General features: G+C 35.3%; 6 protein-coding genes, 2 non-coding genes and 1 pseudogene across 13 annotated transcripts; 1 reads left to right on the forward strand and 8 right to left on the reverse strand.

The window, feature by feature from the left end:
- Nucleotides 1-1,481: 1,481 nt before the first annotated feature.
- sre-26 (Serpentine receptor class epsilon-26) lies at nt 1,482-2,935 on the reverse strand (the record flags this gene model as incomplete). The annotated part of the gene is made up of 5 exons (NM_064236.1): nt 1,482-1,683; nt 1,743-1,867; nt 1,918-2,040; nt 2,097-2,253; nt 2,463-2,935. 5 exons carry the CDS (start codon nt 2,933-2,935, stop codon nt 1,482-1,484), a joined length of 1,080 nt encoding a protein of 359 aa, NP_496637.1.
- Nucleotides 2,936-3,552: 617 nt separating this feature from the next.
- sre-25 lies at nt 3,553-4,972 on the reverse strand (annotated as a pseudogene). The gene is made up of 4 exons: nt 4,503-4,972; nt 4,059-4,215; nt 3,888-4,010; nt 3,553-3,837 (listed from the first exon to the last, which is right to left on the reverse strand). Coding segments are annotated over exons 1-4 (1,035 nt in total).
- Nucleotides 4,973-5,840: 868 nt separating this feature from the next.
- Nucleotides 5,841-8,043, reverse strand: daf-22 (Non-specific lipid-transfer protein-like 2). Its single transcript, NM_064238.8, has 4 exons — nt 7,856-8,043; nt 7,329-7,454; nt 7,078-7,278; nt 5,841-6,684 (listed from the first exon to the last, which is right to left on the reverse strand). The coding sequence occupies exons 1-4, from the start codon at nt 8,037-8,039 to the stop codon at nt 5,957-5,959; spliced, it is 1,239 nt and encodes a 412-aa protein (NP_496639.1). The 5' UTR covers nt 8,040-8,043; the 3' UTR covers nt 5,841-5,956.
- Nucleotides 8,044-10,334: 2,291 nt separating this feature from the next.
- Nucleotides 10,335-12,192, reverse strand: Y57A10C.8 (G-protein coupled receptors family 1 profile domain-containing protein; the record flags this gene model as incomplete). Its single annotated transcript, NM_001377880.1, has 7 exons — nt 10,335-10,430; nt 10,588-10,667; nt 10,727-10,907; nt 10,964-11,047; nt 11,097-11,297; nt 11,755-11,983; nt 12,056-12,192. The coding sequence occupies 7 exons, from the start codon at nt 12,190-12,192 to the stop codon at nt 10,335-10,337; spliced, it is 1,008 nt and encodes a 335-aa protein (NP_001364567.1).
- Nucleotides 12,193-13,040: 848 nt separating this feature from the next.
- Nucleotides 13,041-14,805, reverse strand: dct-12 (G_PROTEIN_RECEP_F1_2 domain-containing protein). The gene is made up of 7 exons (NM_001393210.1): nt 14,539-14,805; nt 14,224-14,452; nt 13,979-14,179; nt 13,856-13,936; nt 13,621-13,801; nt 13,497-13,573; nt 13,041-13,181 (listed from the first exon to the last, which is right to left on the reverse strand). The coding sequence occupies exons 1-7, from the start codon at nt 14,658-14,660 to the stop codon at nt 13,137-13,139; spliced, it is 936 nt and encodes a 311-aa protein (NP_001379031.1). The 5' UTR covers nt 14,661-14,805; the 3' UTR covers nt 13,041-13,136.
- Nucleotides 14,806-15,570: 765 nt separating this feature from the next.
- Nucleotides 15,571-20,890, reverse strand: Y57A10C.9 (G_PROTEIN_RECEP_F1_2 domain-containing protein; the record flags this gene model as incomplete). 5 transcript variants are annotated; one of them, NM_001393211.1, is made up of 7 exons in its annotated part: nt 15,571-15,735; nt 16,026-16,102; nt 16,922-17,105; nt 17,167-17,250; nt 17,302-17,518; nt 18,083-18,181; nt 20,874-20,890. In NM_001393211.1, the coding sequence occupies 7 exons, from the start codon at nt 20,888-20,890 to the stop codon at nt 15,622-15,624; spliced, it is 792 nt and encodes a 263-aa protein (NP_001379365.1). The 5 variants fall into 5 exon arrangements, with proteins under 5 accessions (NP_001379365.1, NP_001379366.1, NP_001379367.1 ...); NM_001393212.1 differs by lacking the exon at nt 20,874-20,890 and adding an exon at nt 20,291-20,307 and having other exon boundaries at nt 15,622-15,735; NM_001393213.1 differs by lacking the exon at nt 20,874-20,890 and having other exon boundaries at nt 15,622-15,735; nt 18,083-18,177.
- On the reverse strand, nt 17,929-18,000 carry Y57A10C.t1. Its single transcript has one exon. It is a non-coding gene; the product is annotated as a tRNA-Met (tRNA).
- Nucleotides 20,891-22,480: 1,590 nt separating the features above from the next.
- Nucleotides 22,481-23,613, reverse strand: Y57A10C.10 (G_PROTEIN_RECEP_F1_2 domain-containing protein; the record flags this gene model as incomplete). The annotated part of the gene is made up of 5 exons (NM_064242.2): nt 22,481-22,650; nt 22,925-23,012; nt 23,059-23,259; nt 23,377-23,528; nt 23,580-23,613. 5 exons carry the CDS (start codon nt 23,611-23,613, stop codon nt 22,481-22,483), a joined length of 645 nt encoding a protein of 214 aa, NP_496643.2.
- A 653-nt stretch (nt 23,614-24,266) lies between these two features.
- Nucleotides 24,267-24,716, forward strand: W05H5.2. The gene is made up of 3 exons (NR_147817.1): nt 24,267-24,327; nt 24,439-24,548; nt 24,619-24,716. It is a non-coding gene; the product is annotated as an Unclassified non-coding RNA W05H5.2 (non-coding RNA).
- The last annotated feature ends 199 nt before the right edge of the window (nt 24,717-24,915 follow it).

Consider the following 24,915-nt stretch of genomic DNA (forward strand, 5'->3'; position numbering starts at 1 on the left):
TTTGAATAGAAAAAATCGAGAAAATTATAGAATAGACATTTTGAATTTGAGAAATCAAAAAAAAATACTAGAAAAAAACACATGGTGCCAGGCTGTCCCATTACGGTTTGATCTACAAAATGCAGAATTTTTTCGCCAAAAATATTTGACGTCAGCACTTTCTTAACCATACGAAATCAGTTGAGAACTCTGCGTCTCTTCTCCCGCATTTTTTGTAGATCCACGCAGATCGAGTCAAAATTAAAATTGGAGTTTGCTGTTTTCCACCCAATTTCCGAATTGAGTTATGTTTTTTTTTCTAAACAGTTCATTAAACCATGAAATTAGGAACGTTTGACTGAAAAATGAAATAACAAAATTTTGTTGTCTACTAAAAAAACTGAAAAACCCAAGATTAAAATGCAAAAAAACCAGAAAAAAAATAATGTCAATAACTTGATTGACTAATATAATTTTCATACATGACCTAGATGCAGAGAAAATATAATTTCTCAGAGTTTTTTATTTTCTGAAGCCTAACCAGTGTCAGACGACAAAAATTGCACCTGTCCATGATGTGTTTTTCTAGGAAATCTGAATTGAAAATAGGATAGCAGAGATTAGAAACATTTATTTTTTAAAAAACTTATATGTAAAAAAAATTGTATAAACCTTTTCAACAAAAAAGCTCGGTAACTAGCAATTATCGCTACATATTTTCAGAGATTTTTTCTCGCAAAAAGCGTATGACACAGGTAGGCTGAGTATTAGATCAGGGTTTTGGTGTTGAAATTTCCTTCTAATAATTCATTGAAATTTTTTAAACTTTATAAATTCAAACACAAGTTTTGAAATTTTTAAATCAATTTCCGCGGAATAAACTAAAAGGTTTTGCACCAAGTTTTAGTTTTTAAAAATAAATATATTTCCAAAAAATTTTATTTTGTAAATTGCAAAAATATTCCTGAAACAAAAAATAAACTGGAGAAAAAAAATCGGAATCGCGAATTTAAAAAAATCTGTAAAACAGGTTAGCATTAGCTTTTTCAGAATCAATTTTCATATAAACAAAAAAAAAACTGAAAAAGTTGATTAAAAACCTGACCAGAAAAGCAACAACAAGAAATCTCCTGTCATTTTCACATATGGTTTTCGTCATTAAAATAAGCCCAACGTAGTAAAAACACACACCAATTTAGAAACAAGCATATACATTTAAAATAAAAACAAAGTTCAAAAAGTTAAGAAAGCTTTCTAAAAATACCTGAAATCAACAGGAAAATATTCTGGAAAATCTAAAAAAAAATTAATTAAATATCTAGAATGGCTCAAATCCTTGCTATCTAAAGAAGGACTGAACATTTTGAAAAAAAAAACTAAAAGTTTTGAAAAAGTATACAAACTGGGGAAAAAAATACTGTGAAAAATATGAAAAATTTATGAAAATTTAGAACACATGTAAAAAAAAACAAACATAATATATTTTTTTCAATTAATAAATCTCAAGTCCAGGCGCTCTTCAATTGACGAAAATACGTGTCAGTTTCCAATGAAAGCTTTTTCTTCTGATCCTCCACAATCTCCACACTCACTAATCCTGGGCGGACTTTCTTGAAAATTTTTATTTTCGGAAAATATTTTCTAAACTCTTGCTTCCACGCTGGATGACCATTCATCACCACAAGAAATATGTATAATGGGTAGCTGAAATATTTTTGAACAAATAGAAATTTCGAATTTTCCGAAAAAAAAAATTGACCTACCAAAACAGTGTATTCTCCCCAAAATGCATGAAAAACAAAACCGTTATTTCTAATACTAATGCCACAATTCCAAATCCCATTACAACAATTGTGGCGAGAACTACAAAAACTAACCGCTTGCCAATCTGAAAAATAATTTTTAGACCTTTTTATAAAATATCCAAAAAAAACTTACCGCAATTGCTCCCAAATTCTCCCTGACTTGAAATTGTTGAGAAACTGTAAAAACTCGCTTCCTATTCGGATTTTGCATTTCCTGTAGCCATTTTGTATTGATTTTTCTGATATAGTAGTACATCTTAATTTTTTCATTTTTTTGACAATTGACAATTTGAAATTAAAAAAAAAACTCACAATAGTCCCAATTAGAATACACAAAATCCACGAGGCATTTAGTACGTATAACCCGAGTATATTGAACAGTATACCCAGTGAAATGGAAATTGCCAAAAACTGATAAATAATAATGAAAGATATTGGAATAAGAAGGCTGGTGCTTTGTTCGTAATTGCTGAAAAATTTTTTGAAATTGTAAAAATATTATTTTAACTTTTCTGCTAAAGGCTTCACAAAGGAAATAAATTTGGAGTTTTTTTTTCGAAAAATAAACTTAAAATATGAAATTTCCGCTATCCTTGTTAAACTTTCGTCTTTGGATTTCCAGGATTTTTTTTTGAAAAATTAAATTCCAAATAAAAGCTAAATTTAAATAAAACTTACTCTATCAACATTGACGCTATAACCCGTTCCGTGACAATTGCCAAGCCCACAAAAATCACTGAAAACCCAAAATGAATCTCCAAAAATCCGGCAACCAAAAGTGGCACTAAACCATCCAAACTTTGCACATTGAGCATTTTCTCCGGCTCATCAGTCCAGAATACCCAATTTTCATGAATTTTTACGCTCTCCACATTGAGAATTCGCACTCTATACAGAATAGTAATAAGTTTCCCGGCGATCAGCAAAAACCAGGAACCGAACATTGGAACTCCAATATACATAAGGTTGTCATGAAATAATTGAATTTTCAGCATTATTCTGCAGCTTACAAATACCACGTATGCGCTGAGCATATAAAATGGCAGCTCGGCCGAAGAAATTGCACATTGAGCCCAATATGGCTCATTGTAGAAGAATATTGGGAGCCAGAATATCGAGGTTGAATTTGTAGAAGAAAGTTTTATGAACATGCGAATTGGAAAGATGCAATTTTTAATAGTAAGACAACAATTTTGAGCGAAAAAAAAATTCAATTTTCTGATTTCACCTGTTTGGCGATACTAGGGAAAATAATTGAAAATTGAACAGCCTGAAAATCAAATCACCGATCAGATTATTTTGCACATTAAGCAAGAGAATAATCGGTCAGAATTTGTGTGCAGTTTTTTATCACCTGGCTGCCTATCCGCCTACGTGCCTGCCTGAATCTGCACCTAAACTTTGCCTACCAACCTAGGTACCTGCCTGATATTTGACTAATTTTTTTCTGCCTTTTGCTTGCCTACCCACGTCCTATCTTGTCAGGAACAAATCTATGTACCTTCCTCATATGTGCCTACCTCATGCCTACTGCCTGTTTGTGTACTAGGAACGAGTAGGCAGGCAGGTGATTTGTACCTAGTTAAAACATCTAATTTTCAACGCTAAATATATAATTTAAATTCAGAAAAAGTTGGTTTATTTTCAAAATTTTTGTTCGAAATCTCAAATCCAAGAATCATTCAATTGTTTAAAATATGTATCAGTTTCCATTGTCAATTTGCTCTTCTTGAGATCCTCCAGAATTTCAGCACTGTCGACGCGAGATTCATGTTTCCTTCGTTTTTTTTAAAATTGAAATTCGAGGAAATGCCTTCTGGAATTGCGTTTTCCAAGTCGGATGTCCGTTCATTACAACTGTTAGCACAATTAAGGGGTAGCTGAAATTTTAAAAAATTAGTTATATGTTCTAAAAATGGAAAACTTGCCAGAAAAATACATTTTCGCCGATATGAATCGAAAAAGGTATTACAATGCCATAAAGTAGCACTAAAATTCCAAATCCACAGGATATCATGGCGCCGAGCACCGTGAACACCAGCCGCTTCCCAATCTTAACATTTATCGATTTTATCAATTTTATTGATTTTTTTTCCAACTCACCGCCAGTGCTCGTAGGTTTTCCCGAACCTGGAATCGTTGAGATACTGTGAAGACCCGCTTCCGGTGAGGATGCTCCATTTCTCGCAGCAATTTTGTATTGATTTTTTTGATGTAGAAGTACATCTGGAATTATATTTAAATTATCGGAATTGAAATTTTTTCTAAACTTACAAATGATCCGATAGAAAATGCAAACATCCAGGAGCCATTGAAAATTATGAGCCCCGCCTTATTGAATATCAGTGCCAGGGATATGGAAATCGAGCAAAATTGATAAGAAATTGTTAGAATTATGGGTATTAGGTGGTATTTGCTTTTCTCGTAGTTGCTGAAATAGGAAAATGTAAAAATCTGATAAAAATTAGGTTATTAAAAATTAGAAACAAACTTTTTTTTTGCATTTTTGTATACTTTTTTTGTTTTTTTTTAGTATACAACTATAGTTTTAGAAAAATATTTTTTGAAAATTTAAATTAAAAATTCTACAATTTTTAAAAATTGTAACCGTAGTTTTTGCAAAAAATTAAATTTTAAACTTCCTGATAAGTTAGTTTTTTACTAGAAGCTGCCCAAAAATCTTTTTTTCTAATATTTATATAAATAAAAAAAACCAACTCTATCAACATGGAAGCTATGACCCTCTCTGCCACAATAGCAAGGCACACAAAAACCACCGAAAATCCAAAATGAAATATCAAAAATCCAGCGACAAAAAGCGGTACTAAACCATCTAACGACTGCACATTGAGCATTTGATCAGGGTCATTAGTCCATAAAACTAATTGTTCTCCAATTTTAATATTCAATTTTATAAACTCCAACCGATAGGCTATAACTATCAATTTCCCAAACATCAAACTAAAACACAATCCGTAAACCGACATTCCAATAAAATGCAAATTGTCGTGAAATAATCGATAATTGTGCATAATTCTTATACTGACTAGGAGCACGTAACCACATGATATGTATAAAAATATTTCGATGCAGCTCACCAGAACTTGCATCCAGTAGGGCTCATCGTAGAAGAATACCGGAAGCCAGTAGAAGTCTGGAGCGGAGTTTGTACTCACTTTTAGGAACATTTATTTGATTTTGAGTGAGAAGTGAGTGGAAAGAAAAAAATAATTTTTTAAATCGAAATTTTTCAGTCTTTCAGCTGCTATGTTAAGCACTATGATATTGTAATGGGGAAGAAAAAAATGAGAAGGTGGATTTCAGAACAAAATCTGAAAGTCGAGACAGGCAGGTGAAATTTTTTTTTCGAGGTTCTGAAGTTTTTAAGAAAATCAATATCCGGAGACGAATTCACCCGAAATTTTTTGAAGTATTAGAGTTTTCCACTATAATTAATGGAACATTTAAATTTTAAACTATCTGTCAACAACGTTGATAAACAAAAATTTAGACCTTTCGCCTAAATACTTACATCCGAAAAATGTGAATTCTACTACTCAAATAATAGAAAAAAATTATTTTAGTGAAAAAATATTTTTAATAAAAATTGTTATCAATTTTTATATTGAAAAATAATTTCAAATTCAATTTTTGCCAAATTTTAAGTTTGGTTGCCCAGTGAATTTATAATTAGAAAAAAATTAAATAATTTTCACTATATTAAAATTAAATTAAACTAAACAAATTTTTACCATTAAAGTATAGAATTTTTGAAAAATTAACTCAATTAGAAAAATTCAAATTTCGCGAATTTTGAACATTCAAAATTGGTGTATAAAATTTTCTAAAGTTAAAAAAAAATTTTAAGAAATTTTTTAAATTGAAAATTGTCTTTTTAAACAGAAAAAAACCAATTAAGCCTAACTAAAAAGTAATTAAATTTTTTAAATATCTGACAATCGGTGTGTCCGGCCCACTTTGAGAGCGTTTCAGCTTGTAGCTGAAATTTAATAAAAAGGGTTCTAACTTTTCCGATTTTCCGGTTAAAAAAATATCTTTTTTTTTAAATAATTTTTTTAAAGAATAAAACACTTTATTCAAGTTTCTCTATTATACACAAAAAAAAATCAAAAGAAAATGTTTAAATTATTCCGTTTTTATTTCAAAAATGCTCAAATCTTGGACTGTGCAGCTCCAGGGAATCCCAATCTATAGAGCCCAACTACTCCAGCTCCACCAATTCCAATATTATGTTGCATGGCGACTTTGCAGTTCGGCACTTGTCTCTTTCCACATTTGCCACGTAGCTGGTTGGACAGCTCGACAGCTTGAGCCACACCGGTTGCTCCGATAGGATGTCCCTTCGAGATCAAGCCTCCGGATGGATTGATCACCCATTTCCCGCCATATGTATTATCATTTCGATCTACGATATGATGTCCTTGACCTACTGGGCAGAGCCCGATGGCTTCATAGGTAATGAGCTCATTTGGAGCAAAGCAATCGTGAAGCTCAATGACCTGGACATCATTTGGAGTAAGCTTTGTCTCGGCCCACAGTTGCTTGGCCAACTTTTGAATCATATCGAATCCAATCATTTTGATATTTGAATTCTCAGCGAACACGGATGGCTCATCGGTTCCCAGCTTTAGGCCCACAATCTCCACGGCCTGGGCTTTCAGTCTTGGATTCTTCTCCAAAAATTTCTCGGAGACCAGGACGGCTGCGGCGGCTCCGTCGGATGTTGGACTGCACTCGAGGAGACCCATAAAGTCGTAGATCTTACGGGCATTGATCACCTGATCCAGAGAGAATTCCTTGGTGAACTGGGATTTTGGATTGTGGACTGAGTGAAGATGGTTCTTGTAGGCGATTTTGGCGTAATGCTCGCGTTTTGAACCTGAAAAGGAGAATGTAATATTTATTTTCAAAAAAAAGTTTTTTCAAGAATTGTTCATAGTTAAACTTTATATAAATTTTTAAATTAAAAAATTCACAATTTCTAAAAATAAAATTCCAGTTTTTTTCGTTGAAAAAGTGAAGCTTCGAGAGTTTCAAAAATTGAGAATTTAATAATTTTTGAAAACTCAAAATAAAATTTAACTAGTTTTGAAAACACCAAAAATTTGAATAATTCCAAAAAGTTTTTAATTTTTGAAGATTTTTCCAAATTCAATTTTTTAATATGAAAACGACGAAATTAAATTAGAGATGGTTTTAAAAATAGAAAAATTGAAATAAAAGCTCACATGTCAAAAAAAAAATTCAAGAATTTTCGCTCAAAATCACTTACCATACTTCTCCATATGCTCTTTCGCTGCATTTCCAAACATCTGAGCCGTCATCGGAGCCGGCTCGAGCCCATAAGTCTCTGACATGACAGAAATGTGTTTGTCTACAGAAAGAGCCCGATCATCAATTGGAGCAGCCAAATTTTCTAGCGATCCCGGAGCCATGCGCTCAAATCCGGCGCAGAGAACCACATCGGAGTTTCCTTCAAAAAATTAAATTTTTTGTGCTCTAAAAATTGCGCTTTTCCCTTACCACTTTCGATAATTTGCTTTCCGAGGAATAGTCCAGAGGATCCCGAGGCGCAGGCATTGTTCACGTTGAAAATTGGGATTCCGGTAAGTCCAACCTCATATAGAGCACGTTGACCACAGCAGGTTCCTGGGAAAATTTTCAAAATTAAGCATTTTTCGGAAAAACTGATAAGTTTTAAACTTTGAAACTAGGAAAACGTGTTCTTATCAGAGAAAGCCGAATATACTACACTTCAAAATTCCTGCAGAAATAATACTTTGAAATTAGAAAATTATGAGAAAGAACAGCAGGCTTTCACTAGGCCCGGGAAGCGTCGACTGCTAGTTATAAAAAGACGCAGTATCAAAAACTGGAATCAATAACCCGTCAAGTGTCGGCTGCTAAGATTAAGCAAAATTGTTCAATGCGATTTTGATCTAGGACCATAAAATGTCGCCTGCTAACTTCTACCACGGAAATCAAACCCCTAAAATGTCCGCTGCGCCGCCCCACTTAAAATTCAATTCAGTTAATTGTCGGCCACTTACCTCCAAAAAGGTATCCAACTGTAGCCTGCTGAATATCAGAATACTTCATCTTGCAATCATCAAGAGCAGTAGTGACGGCCTCCTTTACCATATCCGGGTAATCCCAGCCGGGTACGGATCCCGGCTTACAAAACTTTGTCATACCGACTCCAACGATGTATACCTTTGGCTTGGTTGGCGTCATTTTTCTGGAACAATATTTTTTTTTCGAAGTGTGCAGTTTTGAAATTAAAAAAAATTAAGAAAAACTGTTCAGTTTACTAAAAAAATAAATAATTTTTTCGGTACTTGAAGGTACATAGACCTATATCAACTATAGGGTAAATTGCCAAAATTTGGAACTTGGAACCACCTAACCCAAATTCGAATAAAAAAGGTGTATATGTAGTGACAATTGGTTGAGAATGATAATATAGAAAGAGAGAAAAAGAAGAAGACCACACTTCGATGTGGTCTCACTGATAAGGGTACAGTGTGGCCCCCTCAACTGTGACAGAGAAGACTACACTTTTTAGAGGGTTTAATGATTTGAAAAACAAGAAGTAATTGAAGTTTTTGTAGTGATTATCAGTTGGGAACTACGTAGCCAGGTAGGGAAGTTTATAATTTTTGTGGAAGACCATTTTTTCGTTTTTTACAGACGTCTACTTATCAGTTTTGCTGATTAATCTTAACGTTTTTTTCCATAATTTTGAAAATGTACAAATGTACATAGGAATAAATATCAAATTAAAAAGTTTATAAATTTTACACAAAATTATTACATTTTTTAATTTTTTTAAAATTAAAAACTCCAATTTTAGAATTCTTGCAAAATATTTGAGTTCTTTAACTTTTTCAAAAAATTAAATTAAAAATTGAATTTTTAATTAAAAAAACTTTTCTACAAAACATATTACCAAATTCCAAATTTTATGCAAAAATACATAGTAAACCTGTTTTTTTTTAATCGAAAAAAAAATTTAAATTTTGTGAAAATATACAGTGCGTCCAACTTCTATAGCACCCCCCCCCCCCCTCCAATTTGGCGGTTTGGTAATACATTTTCGACTAAAAATTACTAAATTATAGCAAAAAAATAAAAATTATATTATGTGTACATCAAATCTGTGGAAATCCATGGATACATCAAATGCTAGACATCTACAATCACCGATTCAGGTTTTGTCTGTTAGCTGTTAGGTTCTTTGACCATAGAAATATTCAATGAGCAAATTCGCTAAATTTCAGTTGAGTTATAAATACAGCTAGAAAAATCGTCAATCAGAAAGTTATATCTTACTTTCGCCTTTAAAATTTTCGCGTGTTAGCTTGAGAAAAATACTTGCGGCCTCGCTTTGCCTTTGTCCTTTTTTGAGCGGTCTCATGAACTTTTCCGAATAAATTTTCGAAGACTTCTACTCAAAATCAAAGCTTCAAGGATATTTGAACCGGATGAGCTAAAATTCTGTACAATAGGAAGTCAAAACCATCAGCTCTGCGCCTCCAAACGCTAGTTTTCATAGTTAAATCAAGCCTTTTGAAAATCACTGCAGTTGCTCCCTTTACCATTTGGTTCATATGAATAAATGTTTTCAACAATTATTTGAATAGTAATAAATAGGTGGGGAAGATCATTTTGGTCAAGTTTGGTGCTGCGAAAATCATTGGGAGCCGAGAAATGGCCTCTGAAGCAAATACGAACGTTCCAGGACAATCCTAGGCGTTCCACGTGTTTTCAGGGGTTATATTTATTTTTTAAATGTGAAAATGAAACCGTCTGATTATTTTGGTGTAAAGTTATTCACAAAATAAATTCATTAATTAAGAAGAAAACCCCCGATTTTACCGAAAATTGCCAAAAATCAGAGGGGGTGCTATAGAAGTTGGACGGCCATTTTTCCGATATTTTGACCTAATTCCTGTGATTTTTGAGATATCATAATAAAAATTGGGGAGCATAGGTTTTTCAACATTTGCTATCGAACTGCACTAACACTTTTTCAAAAAACATTTTGAGAAGCTCCAAACCGCCAAATTGGAGGGGGGTGCTATAGAAGTTGGACGCACTGTACTTATCAGTTTTCTCGATTAATTTTTTGCGTTTTTTTTTCAAAATTTTGAAAATGTGCATAGTTCAAAAAATATCAAATTAAAAAGTTTAAAAATTTTACACAAAAATATTACATTTTTTAATTTTTTTTTTTTAATTAAAAACTCCAATTTTAGAATTCTTGCAAATTTTTTGAGTTGTGCATTGAATTAAAAATTGAAAAAAAAATTTAAAAAAATTTCCACAAAACATATTACCAAATTCCAAATTTTATGCAAAAATACATAGTAAACCTGTTTTTTTTTATCGAAAAAAAAATTTTAAATTTTGTGAAAATATAGTTTTTAGTTTGGTTTTTAATTGAAAATTTGAAAAATCGAAATTTAATTTTAATTTTCAAATTCGAAAAAAAATTCAAAAAGGGTTTATTCAAATAAATTTCAAAAATTAAAAATAGTTGGAAGAAGTTACAATTGGTGGTAAAGCCATTGAATTTGTTGGACCGTGTTGGTGAAGTACAGGTATTACTGTATTCTTGGGACCCTGAAAATACATTAATTTTAAAAAATTGTATATGAAATTTCTAGCTTTTTACAAATTTTTAGAATTTTTAAAAACTCGGAAATTGTATGAAAAAGGGCGAAACGGAAACTATAATTGTTCAAAAATCTCAAAAAAAAGCCAAATTTTTAAAACTTACTACTGTAGAATCTACTAGATTTTTGTCAGACCCTATGTGCTTCCGATTAACAATTACAAATACCAGACCATCGGCGAATCCTGAAAATTTCCAATTTCAAATTTCTGATTTATTTCAAATTTCAAAACTCCCAACCAACCATTTACAACTATCGAAAAAATATAAAAAGGGCCCAATGATATAAACAACGATTTCCCAGTTACTTCCTCAAAGCCCATCACCAAAAACGAGGGGAATACCACAAAAAATAGAGAGCCAAACAAAATTCCTGCCGTAATTCGGTTAGCTTTCCGGAATACTGTAGAAGTCTTTCGGGTGGTCTGAAAAATTAGGGTGCACTTATAATAGAGCCTAGGTAACAAAAAACTAAACTCACAAATGTGCCAACTCTTTTCTTGGAAAACTTCCGAATCCCCACAAACACCAAAACACTCATAATAGCTACGAAGAAACTGCTGAGCTGGAAAATTTGGAAAAATTTTTTAAAGTTAACTACAGTAACCACATACCGTATTGGAATAGGATAGATATTTTAAAAATATTTTATTGACAAAACAAGCCATTGTAGCGCAATTTGGAACTCGCTGATATTCAGACGAAAAGATTTGAAATAAAAAATCGAAGAGAAACCAGATGAAGCCTAGTGCCATAGCATTATTGGCAAATTTGATTTTATTGATATTCCGGTAGTGGACAGGAAAGAAAATTGCCTGAAAACGAATCGAAAATATTTCATTTACACGTGGTGATCTACCAAAAATGCGGGAATTTAGACGCAGACTTCTCAACAGATTTCGTATGGTTAAGATCGTGCTGACGTCACATTTTTCTCTGCAAAAAATTCCCGCATTTTTTTGTAGATCACATCAAAATGGGACAGTTTGACACCACGTGCATTTATTAAAAATATCCATTGGCGAAAGTTGCGAATTTTTTTTCCGAAACTCTCAAAAACACAAATTTAGAAACAAATTTCAAAACCTTTTTCTGACTGAAATTTCCAAAAACATTCTACAACATATCATTAATTTATGAGAGAATACATATGTCTCACGCTCTGAAATTCTCAAAAATTTCAAAAAAATCAAACACCAAATATCTAATACATTCGGTTCTTAGTCAGAATTTAACAGTTTTTGAATTTTAGTACTATAAATAAAAACCCACCAAACACCGATCCAGAGCCATCGAGCAATTAATCACTATAACCAATTTCAAAAAAGCTGGTAAAAGCGAGTTTGTAAAAATTATGACATATGGGTCGTAGTCCAAATAGGTATTTGACCAGTTGATAGCAAGGTAGCCGACATGGATTAAAGCAGCAAGTGCGTAGGCAAAGTCTCCGATGGCTAGGTACAAGGCGAGGCGAAGGTTTTCGGCACAGGGGATCTTTTTTCTGAAAATAATACGTTTGGGAACAAGTTATGAGAAGTTGACAAAAATTGGCAAAAGTTTGTAATATTCTTACCTCAAAAAGCACGTGATAATAAAAAAGTTAATGCAGAAGCTCAGCACGGCAGCCACCAAACAGCACACGTCCGTCACCAGATATACCATCGCCATACAACTGGAACACAGTTTCTCAATTAGTAATTTATTATGCATGTAGACAAATATTTTGAACACACACGAATAACAGGTGTAAAATATCAGAGTATTGGAGAAGTTGTGGGAGGTGTGTGTGTGTGTTTTGGAAGTCGACTAACATTGCAATTATGATGACATGTCGGGAAATTTTTTTGTCCCCCGAAATTAGAGATAATTACAGATTACTAGATGATCAAGTGATAAGTGTGTTACGACAATGATCATTTATGATTCATTACTCAGGTTGATGTTATATTTAGCTTACACGGAAATTGGAAAATGAAATAATGGTAAACAAGAATTTTGGTGTTTTAACTTTGTTTTAGCATTACAAATTGAGTAGCGGTTGTGGGAGTACCGAAAATAACTGTGAAAAAATTTATAAAATTTATTAAGCCTTGCTATTTTTTCAAATAAATTTTTGGCAGGTATGTATACATATTGAGACTTTTTGAAATATTTTCTGAAACTTCAGTTTTGTGCATCAAGTAGAGCCAATTCGGGCGTTTGTCTATTTCGAAGAAAATATTTTTCTGTGAAATCTTCGCATCGGTACAAAAAATGTTTTCAGACCAAAAATAACATTTTTATTCTAGAAAAAAGTTGTTCAATCTGAAAAAATAAATAAGTAATCTAGCTAGCTGGTATTCCTAAAATGTTTCTAAAAAATTTCCAGTAACAAAACCAGACGAAAATACTAGAAGAATCATGAAAACAAGCAAGACCGTCATTAAGACCGACCGCAAATTCGTACGACTAACGAGAAAGGCATATGTTCTAAAATTTGTCGCTACAAAGTATACGAGTACTACAACCACGAAAATGAAAGGCGTTCGAGAAAAAAGAACCAAAAAACCAATAATCAGAATATTGTAAATAGGGTTTATTAATTTTCTTGTTTAATAATATACATAGACTTGTAGAATTAAAAAAAAATTGGAATAGAATACCCATCGGTTGTTCTATTGCACTGTTTTTGGAATCACTGCCATTGTGCTTTTTGCGCTCTGAAAAATATGAGAAATTTTTTTATAATATTGAAAATTGAGCAGGGGCTGCTGCAATCTCGTTTAAAGGTTTGGGCAACCAGCTCGATTTTTCCTGAATTTCAGAGCTAAGATTGGCGCGACCCGCGAAGTGTCGGCCGTAACATAGAGCAAAGATTTGCTAGACCCGCGAAGTGTCGGCTGTAACTACAGTTTGTGGTAGGCGCAATCATTAGGACGTCGGCTGCACTTAACTGGCACAACCCGCAAAATGTCAGCTGCGTCTTAGAAAAACAACTGCCGTAACCCGCCAGATGTCTGCTGCCACTAACTTACCATTGATGAAACCTTTTGACCCTGAGATCCGATTTGTTTCCAGTTGATTAACAGAAATACTAGACCGTCAGAGAAACCTGAAAAAAACAAAATTTTCGACGAGTCAGAAAAAAAGCTCTCACACCATTGATCAAAATCGCACAAATATAAAAAGGTCCAACTTCCGAGAAAAGGTTAACACCCGTAATTTCCTCATACCCGGTCATCAGAAATGACGGAACTATTAGAAAGAATAAAGAGCAAAATAGAATTCCGGCAGTCATTCGGTTGGCTTGCTGGAATAGATTGCTGGTTTTGGAGGCTGTCTGAAAATTTTGATTATGAAGAAAAATGTGTATCTTCAAAGTTTAAATAATTACATTTACCGCAACGCCAGTTGAAATTTTTCGGATCCCCGCGAAAACACAAATGCTCATGAGGACTATGAAGATTCCGGCAGCCTAAATTATAATTTTAGGCTCTCATAGACTACAGTAACCTACCGTATTGGAGTAACTGACATACATCAAAAAATGCTTATTCACAAAACACGCCATTGTAGCGCAATTTGGAACTTTTTGATATGGAGCTGTAAGCAATTGAACCAAAAAGTCCAATAAAAACCAACAGAGCCCACCGGCCATTGAGCAATTTGCAAAGTAGGTTTTACTGAGTTGGCGATACAAAACCGGCGAGAAAATTGCCTGAAAAAGTTTTGGATTTCCAAATTCCAATTAGAGAAACCCACCAAACATCGATCCAGCGCCATCGAACAACTAACCACGATAATAATTTTCAAAGTGGCTGGTAAAAAAGAGTTTGTGAAAATTATGACATATGGGTCGTAGTCCAAATAGGTATCTGACCAGTTGATAGCAAGGTACCCGACATGAATTAGGGCAGCAAGTGCGTAGGCGAGGTCTCCGATGGCTAGGTACAAGGCGAGGCGAAGGTTTTCGGCACAGGGGATCTTTTTTCTGGAAAATCATAAAGATTCACCATGATTGCGAGAAAAACCTACATTAACATTGGCGAAAGTTCAAAAAAAAAGATTCCCACTCACCTCCAAAAGCAATAAATTGTATAAGAATTAACAATCATGCTCAATGTTGCAACTGTCAAGCAGCAGAGCTCAGTGACGAGATACATGGTAGCCATACTACTGATTTGTCTAAAAAATTCCATTTTTCAGACTTGTGCTCGGTGGGGCATGTGAATAGGCGGCAAATTGTTTTTTCGAGGAAAAAATTTGAACAAAGCAAAATTGTGGGAACGCCAACTTATTCGGGAAGTTGTGTTTTCCAATTTTTTACCGAGATTCGAGGTATGTAAATGAAAAATAAAGCCAGAATGGAAATGTAAAGAAAGGACAACAGAATACTAATGAGAACCGCCTGTTGTTGTGGTTACAAGTCCCGCCCAATGACAATTTTATGATAAAATGACTTGATTAGGCAACGGATTTTCGGAATAAATTGATATCACTTTTAGTTCACTTTTCTTTTTTAAAATATTAATTATTAATTTCCTCACACTGGAGCCTGTGAGGTGTCGGCTGCACTGATTGGTGAGCCCGCCAGATGTCGGCTACTAAAGTTGGCAGGCCCACGAGATGTCGGCTGCAATGATGGGCAAACCCATAAGATGTCCGTTGCAACTATCGGCAAGCCCGTTAGATGTCCGTTGCAATGATTAGTGAGCCTGTTTGATGTCCGCTGCCATGATTAGGAAACCCACAATAGGTCGGCTGCAATGACCGGCAAACCCGTACGATGTCCGCTTCAATAATTGGTGGGCCCAAACATGCCTGTTGCAATGATTGGCTATGCCAAAAGATGTCGGCTGCAGTGATTGGCAAACCCGCAAGATGTCGACTGCTTCCATCTTTAATTGAGACCGAACAAGTCCCGTGAAATGTCGGCTGCATATCACTTTTTAATGGAAAACTGCTGTTTTAAAGTAGAGTCTAGCCACCAAAGTAACATGCACTACCTAAGTATACCTCCAAGAAAATCATTTTCTTGCAATTTTAAAGTCTAATCAAATAGATTAGGAGAATGACTATTACGACGCAGTCTGTTAATCAAAGAATATGTACTCCAGATTATTTATTGCAAAAAAGTACGAATGTCATTCCGGGAAATCTTTAAAATTGCTCATATCGCTGTGAAATAGATGCTCGTATCGGTGGAAGCACCATCGAGCCCCGGTGTCCGCCAAGGCTGGAACGTAGCATCGGAGCAATCGTGTTTCGGGCACCCTGAAATCAGAATTCAGAGATGCAACTTCGGAAACTAATCAGGCTTTTTTCGACAAAAATGCATTCAGTACAAGTAAACAATATTCAAACATTGAACAGACTGAGCAACCGACACTTCACGGGTTTTGGTTAGAACGGGGGGCAATTGGTTAGAACAAAACTGAACGTTTGACTAATGCAATCATAGTTATTGGGTCAACAACAAAACAAATAACAAAAGGTTAGAACTGGGTAACGCGAGACGGGGGACCATTGACAGACGTTCGAAGGCGGGTTGGCATAGTGCTCACCGTTGAGGAGAGCGTTCGATTCGTGGATCCGATTTGTTTTCGGTTGATGATCACGAAGACTAGGCCGTCGGCAAATCCTGGAATTTGGATATTGGACATTTTCAAGCGATCTTGGTGTCACGTGATCTCCCCGGGGAGAAAAAAGCAGGGGTGGATACGATTTATTCCGGCAAATTGGCGAAATTGCCAGAATTGAAAATTTCTGGCAGATCCGCAAATTTCCGGAATTGAATTTTTCGGCAAATCGGCAAATTAGCGGAATTGAACATTTCCGGCAAATCGGCACATTGCCGTCATTGAAATTTCCGGCAAATCGCCAACCGGCAAATTGGCGTAATTGGATATTTTTGGCAAATGGGCAAATTGCCGTAATTGAAATGTCCGGCAAATCGGCCAACCGGCAAATTGCCGGAATTAAAAATTTCTGGCAAATCGGCAAATTGCCGGAATTAAAAATTTCTGGCAAATCGGCTAATTCCGGAAAATCGACAAACCGGCAAATTGCCAGAATTTAACATTTCTGGCAGATCCGCAAATTGCAGGAATTGAAATTTCCGACAGATCGGCAAACTGCCGGAATTGAACCTTTCCGGCAAATCGACAAATTGTCGGAATTGAAATTTCCGACAAATCGACAAATTGCTAAAATTGAAATTTCCGGCAAATCAGCGAATTGCCGGAATTGGAATTTCCGGCAAATCGACAAATTGCCGTAATTGAAATTTCCGGCAAATCGGCAAACCGGCAATTAACCGATTCGCCCAATTTGTCGGAAAAACGACAAACTGTGGTTTTGCACATTTTTTTTCTGGAAACTTCACAATTTCAATTTTCCTCGGCATAATTGTAATGCGCCAACCAAACGAGAAATGTACTGGTCATAAAAAAGTACTCACCATTCACCAAAATCGCACAAATATAAAACGGGCCGAGCTCGGCGAACAACGACACTCCGGTCACTTCCTCGTAACCCGTCACCAATAACGACGGGATTGTCACAAAAAACAAAGAGCAAAATAGAATGCCTACAGTAATCCGGTTAGCCTGCCGGAACACACTGGAGGATTTTGAACTTGATGTCTGGAATTTATCGAATTTCCGAGACTAAAACCAACGGTCCAAGGAACAACAAAAAACTCACCGTAGCGCCAATTTTCCTTGCGGAGATTTTTCGAATTCCCGCGAAAACGAACATACTCATGATAACAATTAGAAAACCAGCGATCTTAATTCAAATTTTTTTTTTTGAAAATTTGTGTTGATTACTGTAACCTACCGTATTAGAATAACTAACGTATAATAGAAATTTCTTATATTTGGCGGGTAAAAATGAGTTTGTAAATATTATATAATATGGATTGTAGTCCAATGAGACATTTGACCAGTAGATTGCCAGGTAGCCGACATGGACTAGGGCGGCAACTGCGTAGCCGAGGTCTCCGATGGCTAGGTACAGGGCTAGGCGGAGGTTTTCGGGGGATGGGATTTTTTTTCTGAAATTTTTTCGTATGTGGGAGTTATGCATAATTTATCTAGTGACAAGGTGACGAAAGTTTGCCAAAAGTTACAGGAAGCCATGCGTAAGCTTCCGAAAGTAAGTCGAAAGCTTCAGGAGTTTTGTCTAGGGCTCCCAGCTGAGCCAGGCGCGAAATGCGGGCCTCGCGCCTCTGTGTGTGTGCAATGAAGTGCGAAAAGTAGTTATTTGGAGCGGCCGACACGCTCGGGGTCCCGCGCCGCACTATATATGGTTTGAGTGAAGCCGTGAGGCCGGCGGAAGCGCCGTTGCGGCGAACCCACGGGAGCCCTAATTTTGACATTGCCGAAAATGCCAAAACTGCCTAGAGTTGGCCTTAACAGGTACTCAAAAATTGCTAAAATTTGGAGGTAGTGCAAAAAAAGAGTCTAGCAGCGAGTGGTTTCGATCCACCGACCTCTGGGTTATGGGCCCAGCACGCTTCCACTGCGCCACGCTGCTGCGGAAAATTGTGAACAAACTGGCAATTTTGAATTTTGCCATTTTGGCCAGATTATCGAACATTTTTTTAAACCAAACTAACCTCCAAAAGCAATAAATAATGTATGCATTGAATATGAAGCTTAATGAGGCAGCAGTCAAGCAGCACAACTCCGTGACGAGATAGACATAGGCCATTTGACTGGAATTGAACATTTTCAGACGTTTCCCTTCCGAATGAGTTGAGCTCCTTCTAAGCGCGGGGTTTTTTTTTGCGGTCAATTAACTATTTGTTTTCGTTTCTTTTTTTCTGATGAGGAGACGTAGAGACATAAAAAACATTTGCGACTACGGACGTGGGATGTAGCATAATTATTAGGTTTGAGGGGGAGGAGGAAGAAATTAGAGACAGGGGGGAAAAAGGAATCAGAATATCATTTTTGGTTTCTGATTCTAGACTCTTTTATGACTAATGACTTGCAGTTCGAAAGAAAATTTGCAGTTGCCGAAGCTGAAAAATTAAAAAAAAAATCTAAAATTTACAAAAAAAAAGCACAACTTTTGAGAAAAATTTCAGATTATTTTTTCAAAATTAAAAAAAAATGGTTAGTGCTTTTATTTGTTTCGAGTCTTTTTTTTAACTGATTAGAACCTTTTTACAAAAAAACAAATTTTTAATTTAAAAGTTAAAAAACTGAAAATTCTGCAAATTATATATGCTCCGCTGAGCATTTTCTAAAAAAAAACTACATAACTTTAATTCAGGTCTTCTGAAAATATGAACTTTAAAAAATGGGTTCAAAAATTGTTCAGATATGTAGAATGTACTACAGTAATAAGACAAGTGGCACTTGAAATGTCAAGTTTTTTAGGCACTTTTTGATTTGTCTTTGACAAGAATAACAGTTCAGTGTGATCAACGGAACTAGAAATCCGATGGGAAAGGAATCTCATTAAAATTGTGGGATTGTTCACAAAAAGATCAAAAAAAAAAACTCGAGCAAAAACAAATAATTAATTCCTTGTCCATAATTAGATTCGTATTTGATTTTTTTGAAAAAAAAAACAAGAAGAAAAACATCGCAATTTTAAGATCAAAAGCTTAGGCTTAGGCTTAGGCTTAGACTGAGGCTTAGACTTAGGCTTAGGCTTAGGCCTACTATTAGGCTTAAGATAAAGCTTGGGCTTAGGCTTAGCCTTAGATGTAAGCTTAGTCTTAAACTTAGGCTTATGCTTTGGCTTAGCCTTAAGTTTAAGCTTAGGCTTAGGCTCCGGCTTAGGCTTATGCTTGGACTAAGGCTTACTATTAGGCTCAGGCTTATGCTTGGGCTAAGGCTTACTATTAGGCTTAGGCTTATGCTTAGGCTTAAGCGTATACTTAGGCTTAGGCTTACTATTACTCTTAGGCTTAGGCTTACTATTATGTTCAAACTAAGGCTTAGGCTTTGGCTTAGGCTTAGGCTTAGGCTGAAGCTTAGGCTTGGGCTAAGACGTAGGCTTTGGCTTATTCTTCAAGTTAAGCATCTATCTTTGAAGCTTGGAACTTCTAGAAAAAAAATCAATTTTTCGTGAAAAAGTGGACACTGAATCCATAAACTCACGTACTCGGCATTAATCAGTTTCCAATTTTTGACTAATGAAATTTAGTGGGTTTTCGTGACTGAGCCTGGAGGCAGAGTATATTATCAACAAAAAAACATGAAATCGAGTTTAATTTTCTTTTTTCTCTGTCCAAAAAAGTAAAATTTCTTATAAAAACCCTAAAAGTTTTGTTATTTTTCCAAAATTCTCCCTGTTCAAAGTAAGAAGAAAAGTACACGAAAATATCCCTTTTATCCAGAAAATTTTGATGCGAGAAAATTGAATATTTATGGCTAATTGGGAGAAATGAGAGATGGGAAGACGGCGTGAATTTCTAGAAATTGATAGATGATGTGCGTTTTTGAACCCAAGGTCAGTGGAATTTTAAATTTAAAAAAGTGATCTTTAGTATGATATGAGCATACTCTATTTGGAATAGGCATTCTGGGATAATTTTTAAGAAAATTTCGAAATATTTAATATGGTCGGCAATTTCAAAAATTCAAATATTACCTAGTTTTAAAGCCTTCTAGAAATATTTTGAATCAAGAATTAAATACTATAGGTAATCTTATTTTTTTCCACGCTTAAGTTTCTAAAAAAATGTTTTTTTTTTTTGAAATTTTCAAGTTTTCAATTTTTGACAACTACCAAATTTGGTAATTTTAGAAGCTTTTTTGAAGCAGTTTAAAATGTTTTGTGTGGACCTAACAATCTGAAAAGGACTTACCTAAGACTTCCTGACATTGGATTATGCCAAAACCCTGCAATCAGAAAAAAGTGACTCAGTTTCTGAATAATTTTCGAAAGGGGCTTGTGAATTTCACAAATTTATTTTCTAGTTGTTTCCCATCAAGAAAACTAGATAAACAACTCAAAAATAAGTAACTCTAATAGAATTGTGTTGGTGTATGTATAAAAATAATTAAAAAACACATCTTATTTTTTCAAAAATTCATCGTCACAAGAGAGATCAGGAGAACAATTTTTGCTTTTTTTACTGAAAAAAGGGTGCAAAATTTTTGTAGAAAAGTTTTGAATATTTTATATTTTGTTCTGTAAAAGTTCTGTAAAAATAACTTTAATCAAAAAATTTTGCAATTTTCAAGAAAACTGCAGTTGAAAAATGTTGCAGAAAATTGAAAAAAGTATTTCTATGTAGTAGAAGCTCATCGGAGCAAATTCTTGGAAACTGGAAAATTGAGCCAATTTTTATGTCAGTTACATATAAACTTTTATAATAAGGAGTAATGTATAAATAGAAATTAGATTTAACGAAAGCTTGAAAAAAAATAAATTATTGCCTAACTCACCTCAAAGGTCTCGTCATAGTAATTAATACAACATAGAACTTTCACAAGTACAATTTGCCTCCCACCGCCAATTTAATTTGCTCCACCGACTAAATGAAAAGTAGGCGTGAGGAGAAATACGTCGAGCTGGACGTAGTATTTTTAATTGAGAAATTGAATGAATTATTACTCATATTTCAAAGGAGGAAGGAATATTACGATGTGCACTTGAGTTTACTACATGTTATTAGTAACGAAGAAAATTAAAATTTATAGAAATTAGCAAAAAAAAATGCTCAAAAATGTTCTCGGAATGTTGCCAAAGTTGCCAAAAAATTTCCAAAAAAATGTCGAAAGGTATCGAAATTCGCCTAAAATGCCTAACAGAAAGTTGCCAAAAATTATAGCAATTTATGGAAAGTTTTGAAAAATGAACATTTCATAAAAATGTCGAAAAAAGTGCCTTTAAAAATTGCCTACATTTGAGGTTCAACAAAACATCCAACTTTTTAAATACATTTTTTGCGGAAAAAAAACCTAATTCAGTCTTTCGTCAAAAGAAAAAGCTCAAGAATTGAAAACTTACCAAGAAAATGTACGTATTTTCGGCATATTATCACGTGATTTCAATTTATGATTAATTTGGTTTCGTATAGCAGTTATAGCCTATAATAGATATTTCTAGTTGATTTTGGATGTAGAAGTTTTCCTGCCAGGCGCCTGCCTGCCTGCCTACCGCATATTTTCTGAATTTAGACGTTAACCCAATTAAAAAGTGAATCATTTGATAAGAAGTAAAAACAAAGTTTACAGATCAGTGGGCAATTTTTCAAAATCTCAATATTTCTGTACTTTTCTGACTTTCAGTAGATCATACACAGTGACGAATGTAGAATTTTTTCAATTTTTTAAAACTTTTTGTGAACATTATTCAGGGAATATTCATACATTCGTGGATACAGAAAATGAAAAAAATTTAATTCGGAATAACTATACAACTCCAGTAATCGTGCGCTGCTTTAAGGAAACTCCAATCGTCGTTGGCTCCGCAAGAATCGGTGAGCTGGTCGAGTTTTTGTAGGGCTCATTGAGAACAAGGAATGTTAGGCAGCTGGTGAAGCCTGAAAATTGAATTGTTTGAAAAATCTGGAAAACTTGTGGCAAATGGGATTCTACTGAAGTCTCAATCCATTTAAAACAAGGTACCTACAGTAATCCTACCATATTCAAATAGGACACTTACAGTAACGCTATCATATTCAACCATGAACCAGAGCAACTACAGTACTCACATATGACGCCTACAGTAACCCTACTACAGTAAAAAAAACGCGTACAGCACACCCACGATATTCAACAATTGCCCCATAATCATTATTCTACTTAAACAGGATGTCTACAGTAAGCCTACCGTACCATGCTGTAATTTTATAGTTAAAATGATCTCCACGTACCCCGTGCCGGTGATGTAACAATCTATTAGATCAAAATCTTTTACATTTTTATTTGTTTGATCTCCCTTGCGACCACCCTCCGCCACACTGAATCTAATTAGAATTGCAATTTCTACTTCCCTCCTCCCTTCTTCATAATTTATTCTTTTGGTTTTCTGTGCTTTCAACTTACCATTAGTGAGCAGAGAAGCCGCATAGATTGGGCCAAACTGATCGAATATTGAAAATCCGACAAATGTCTCGACGAGAGAAATGAGCAAGGATGGGATTGTCAGACAGAATAGGGAGCTCAGCAGGATGCCACATGTCGTATGATTTGCTTGACGGAACTTTTTGGACACTATCTGGAATATCACAGTAGAGTAGTCTACAGTATACCTGGAGTAACCCAACAGTAACCCTACAGTAACCTTCAAGTAGTCCAACAATAGTCCTACAATAATCCTACAGCAATCCAGCAGCAACTCTACAGTAGTCATATATTATTTCTACAGTAACCATGCAATACTCCTACAGTTGTCTTGCAGTAGTCTGTAGTCCTACAGCAACTCTACAGTAGTTCTGTGGTAATTATAGTAATCCTATAATACTCCTACAGTGACCTCTTCGCCGGCTTACTTCCCCCGATTGTCCCACTTTCCCGTTCGAGCTTCTGTACTTTGAAGAACACAAACACGCTCATAACCACAATAATTATTCCGCAAGTCTGCAAAAAACTTTTTTAGTGCATCAAAAATACCAAAAAAGCATACCATATTCGAAGCTCCCCAGTAAGTTCTGAACAGGTCGTTGACCATGCAACCGATTGAAGAGCAATTCAGGTGTGGCTCGTATTCGAATGTGCACATTGCGAGCACTGTGTCGATGAAGCCTAGGAGCACGGAGATGAGCATCAGGAGGTTTGAGCAGTCGACGTGGTCCATTTTGCGGTACAGGATTGGGAAGTAGAGAGCCTGAAAAAAGATGGACTGCGAAACCTGGGAGATGTCGGGCGCACTGGTGAATGGCAGCCTGACAGGGCTACCTGGAGCCCGGGAAGTGTCGGGCGCTTTTTTTCGAGACCACCTTACCAGAATCCTCTCTGTAGCTGCTCCCGCGTGGAGCCCTGAGGAAATTTTCAAAAATATGGGTAACGGCGATCCGGTGATTGCCATAACATACGGATTGTAATTGATAAGTGTGCTATTCCAATAAATTATCATGTAGATGATTTGGGGCATGACTGAAAAATAATTCCATTGGGTTTTTATAGAGGGAACATTTGAAAACTCACTAGAAATTGCAAAAATGATATCAGCAACTGCCATGAATAGAATGATACGGACTCGGCAGTTCGCTACTCCTGGGGCGCGCACGTTTTGCGCCTGGCGCGCGAAAAATAAGGGAGTCCGTCTGGCGCGCGCACCTGAAGCGCAAAGGGCGCGCTCGAGGCGCGCATCGTATGCGCACTGAATGCGAATTGAGTCTGGAAAGAACGAGGCAGGAACCAGAAAATAAAATAAACGTGCTTTTTTCTGAACTTTATATACTAATAACTATGTAATCAAGAGTATGAATGTGTAATCGTTCAAAATGGAACATTTATTGGCTTGAGGTTGCAGTTGTCAAATGGGACACAATTAATAGGAATCGTATGGTGATATGTTTGTGTATATATTGATCCGTATATAAAAAGTACCGGTATATAGGCACTTTATAGTTGTTTTGACTTCCCAATCCTCAAATTCACGTAGAAAAAACGTAATCCTCACATCGTCGACGCTCTGTGCGCGAATCGTCCACGCTCTGTACGCGCCCCGTGCGTGATCCGTGCGCGCATCCTCAGCAGATCGCGGCCGCGGCCGAGATTTCAACTCTGCCAAATTTTTCAAGCTGTGTTTTTTCAGTTTTTTTTTCGACTTTACACATTTTCTTTATTTTTTATTAAATTTCAATTAAATAATAATGAAAAAATTTGCAGAAAGTGCATAAATGCTGAGACGAATCACATCTTCAGAGGATTTAAACGAATTAGTTCATCGGTAAGATTATAAAAACGATTTCCTCGAAATGAGTAATAATTTGATAACAACCAGGTCTTTGACCTCTTTTATACATAGCAATTATTTATAAACATAATTTGATATTTTCAGAAAAGCAGCAAAGGTATGGAGATGAATTGGATTCACCACCTCCGCACGGCCTATGCACGAGGGGCCTCTGAAAAGAAGATTTTCGGAGTTGTTTAATTTCCCTGATTCCTGTAAGTTTTTTTTCTTTTTCAAATGAACAAAAAATGTTTCAATGAGTGAAATTAACTTTTTTATTTTCAGATCCATCAAAAGACAAGGAAGAAGAGAACTCAACAAGGAAGAAGAGAACTTGCTGCACAACGGAAAAATTTTTAATTTTGAAGTTTTTAAATTTTTAAAGCTTTTCACTATAATAAAATTAAATCTAAATATACTCAGTATTCCACATTGCCAATGTATTTGATAAAATAATGAAGGGATGGGGAACGAGCCGTGACAAAATTTGTATCAAATGCGCGGGGCGCGCGCAGAGAGTGCGCCGGGCGTTCGAGACATTATTACTAGCGCGCTCCGTCGGCGCGCCCGCTGCGAAACGTG

This window comes from Caenorhabditis elegans, chromosome II (assembly GCF_000002985.6).
Source record: "Caenorhabditis elegans chromosome II".
In the NCBI taxonomy this organism is placed as follows: domain Eukaryota; kingdom Metazoa; phylum Nematoda; class Chromadorea; order Rhabditida; family Rhabditidae; genus Caenorhabditis; species Caenorhabditis elegans.

Bases quoted from the DNA above. Each gene is read 5' to 3' on its own strand.
- daf-22 (NM_064238.8), bottom strand. From the start codon at position 8,039: ATGACGCCAACCAAGCCAAAGGTATACATCGTTGGAGTCGGTATGACA. The intron at 7,455-7,855 runs GTAAGTGGCCGA...AAATTTTCCCAG, and splicing joins AGTTGGATACCTTTTTGGAG to GAACCTGCTGTGGTCAACGT. The intron at 7,279-7,328 runs GTAAGGGAAAAG...AATTTTTTGAAG, and splicing joins AAAGCAAATTATCGAAAGTG to GAAACTCCGATGTGGTTCTC.
- dct-12 (NM_001393210.1), bottom strand. From the start codon at position 14,660: ATGGAATTTTTTAGACAAATCAGTAGTATGGCTACCATGTATCTCGTC. The intron at 14,180-14,223 runs GTGGGTTTCTCT...AAACTTTTTCAG, and splicing joins TGGCGCTGGATCGATGTTTG to GCAATTTTCTCGCCGGTTTT. The intron at 13,802-13,855 runs GTAATTATTTAA...CAAAATTTTCAG, and splicing joins CAACTGGCGTTGCGGTAAAT to ACAGCCTCCAAAACCAGCAA.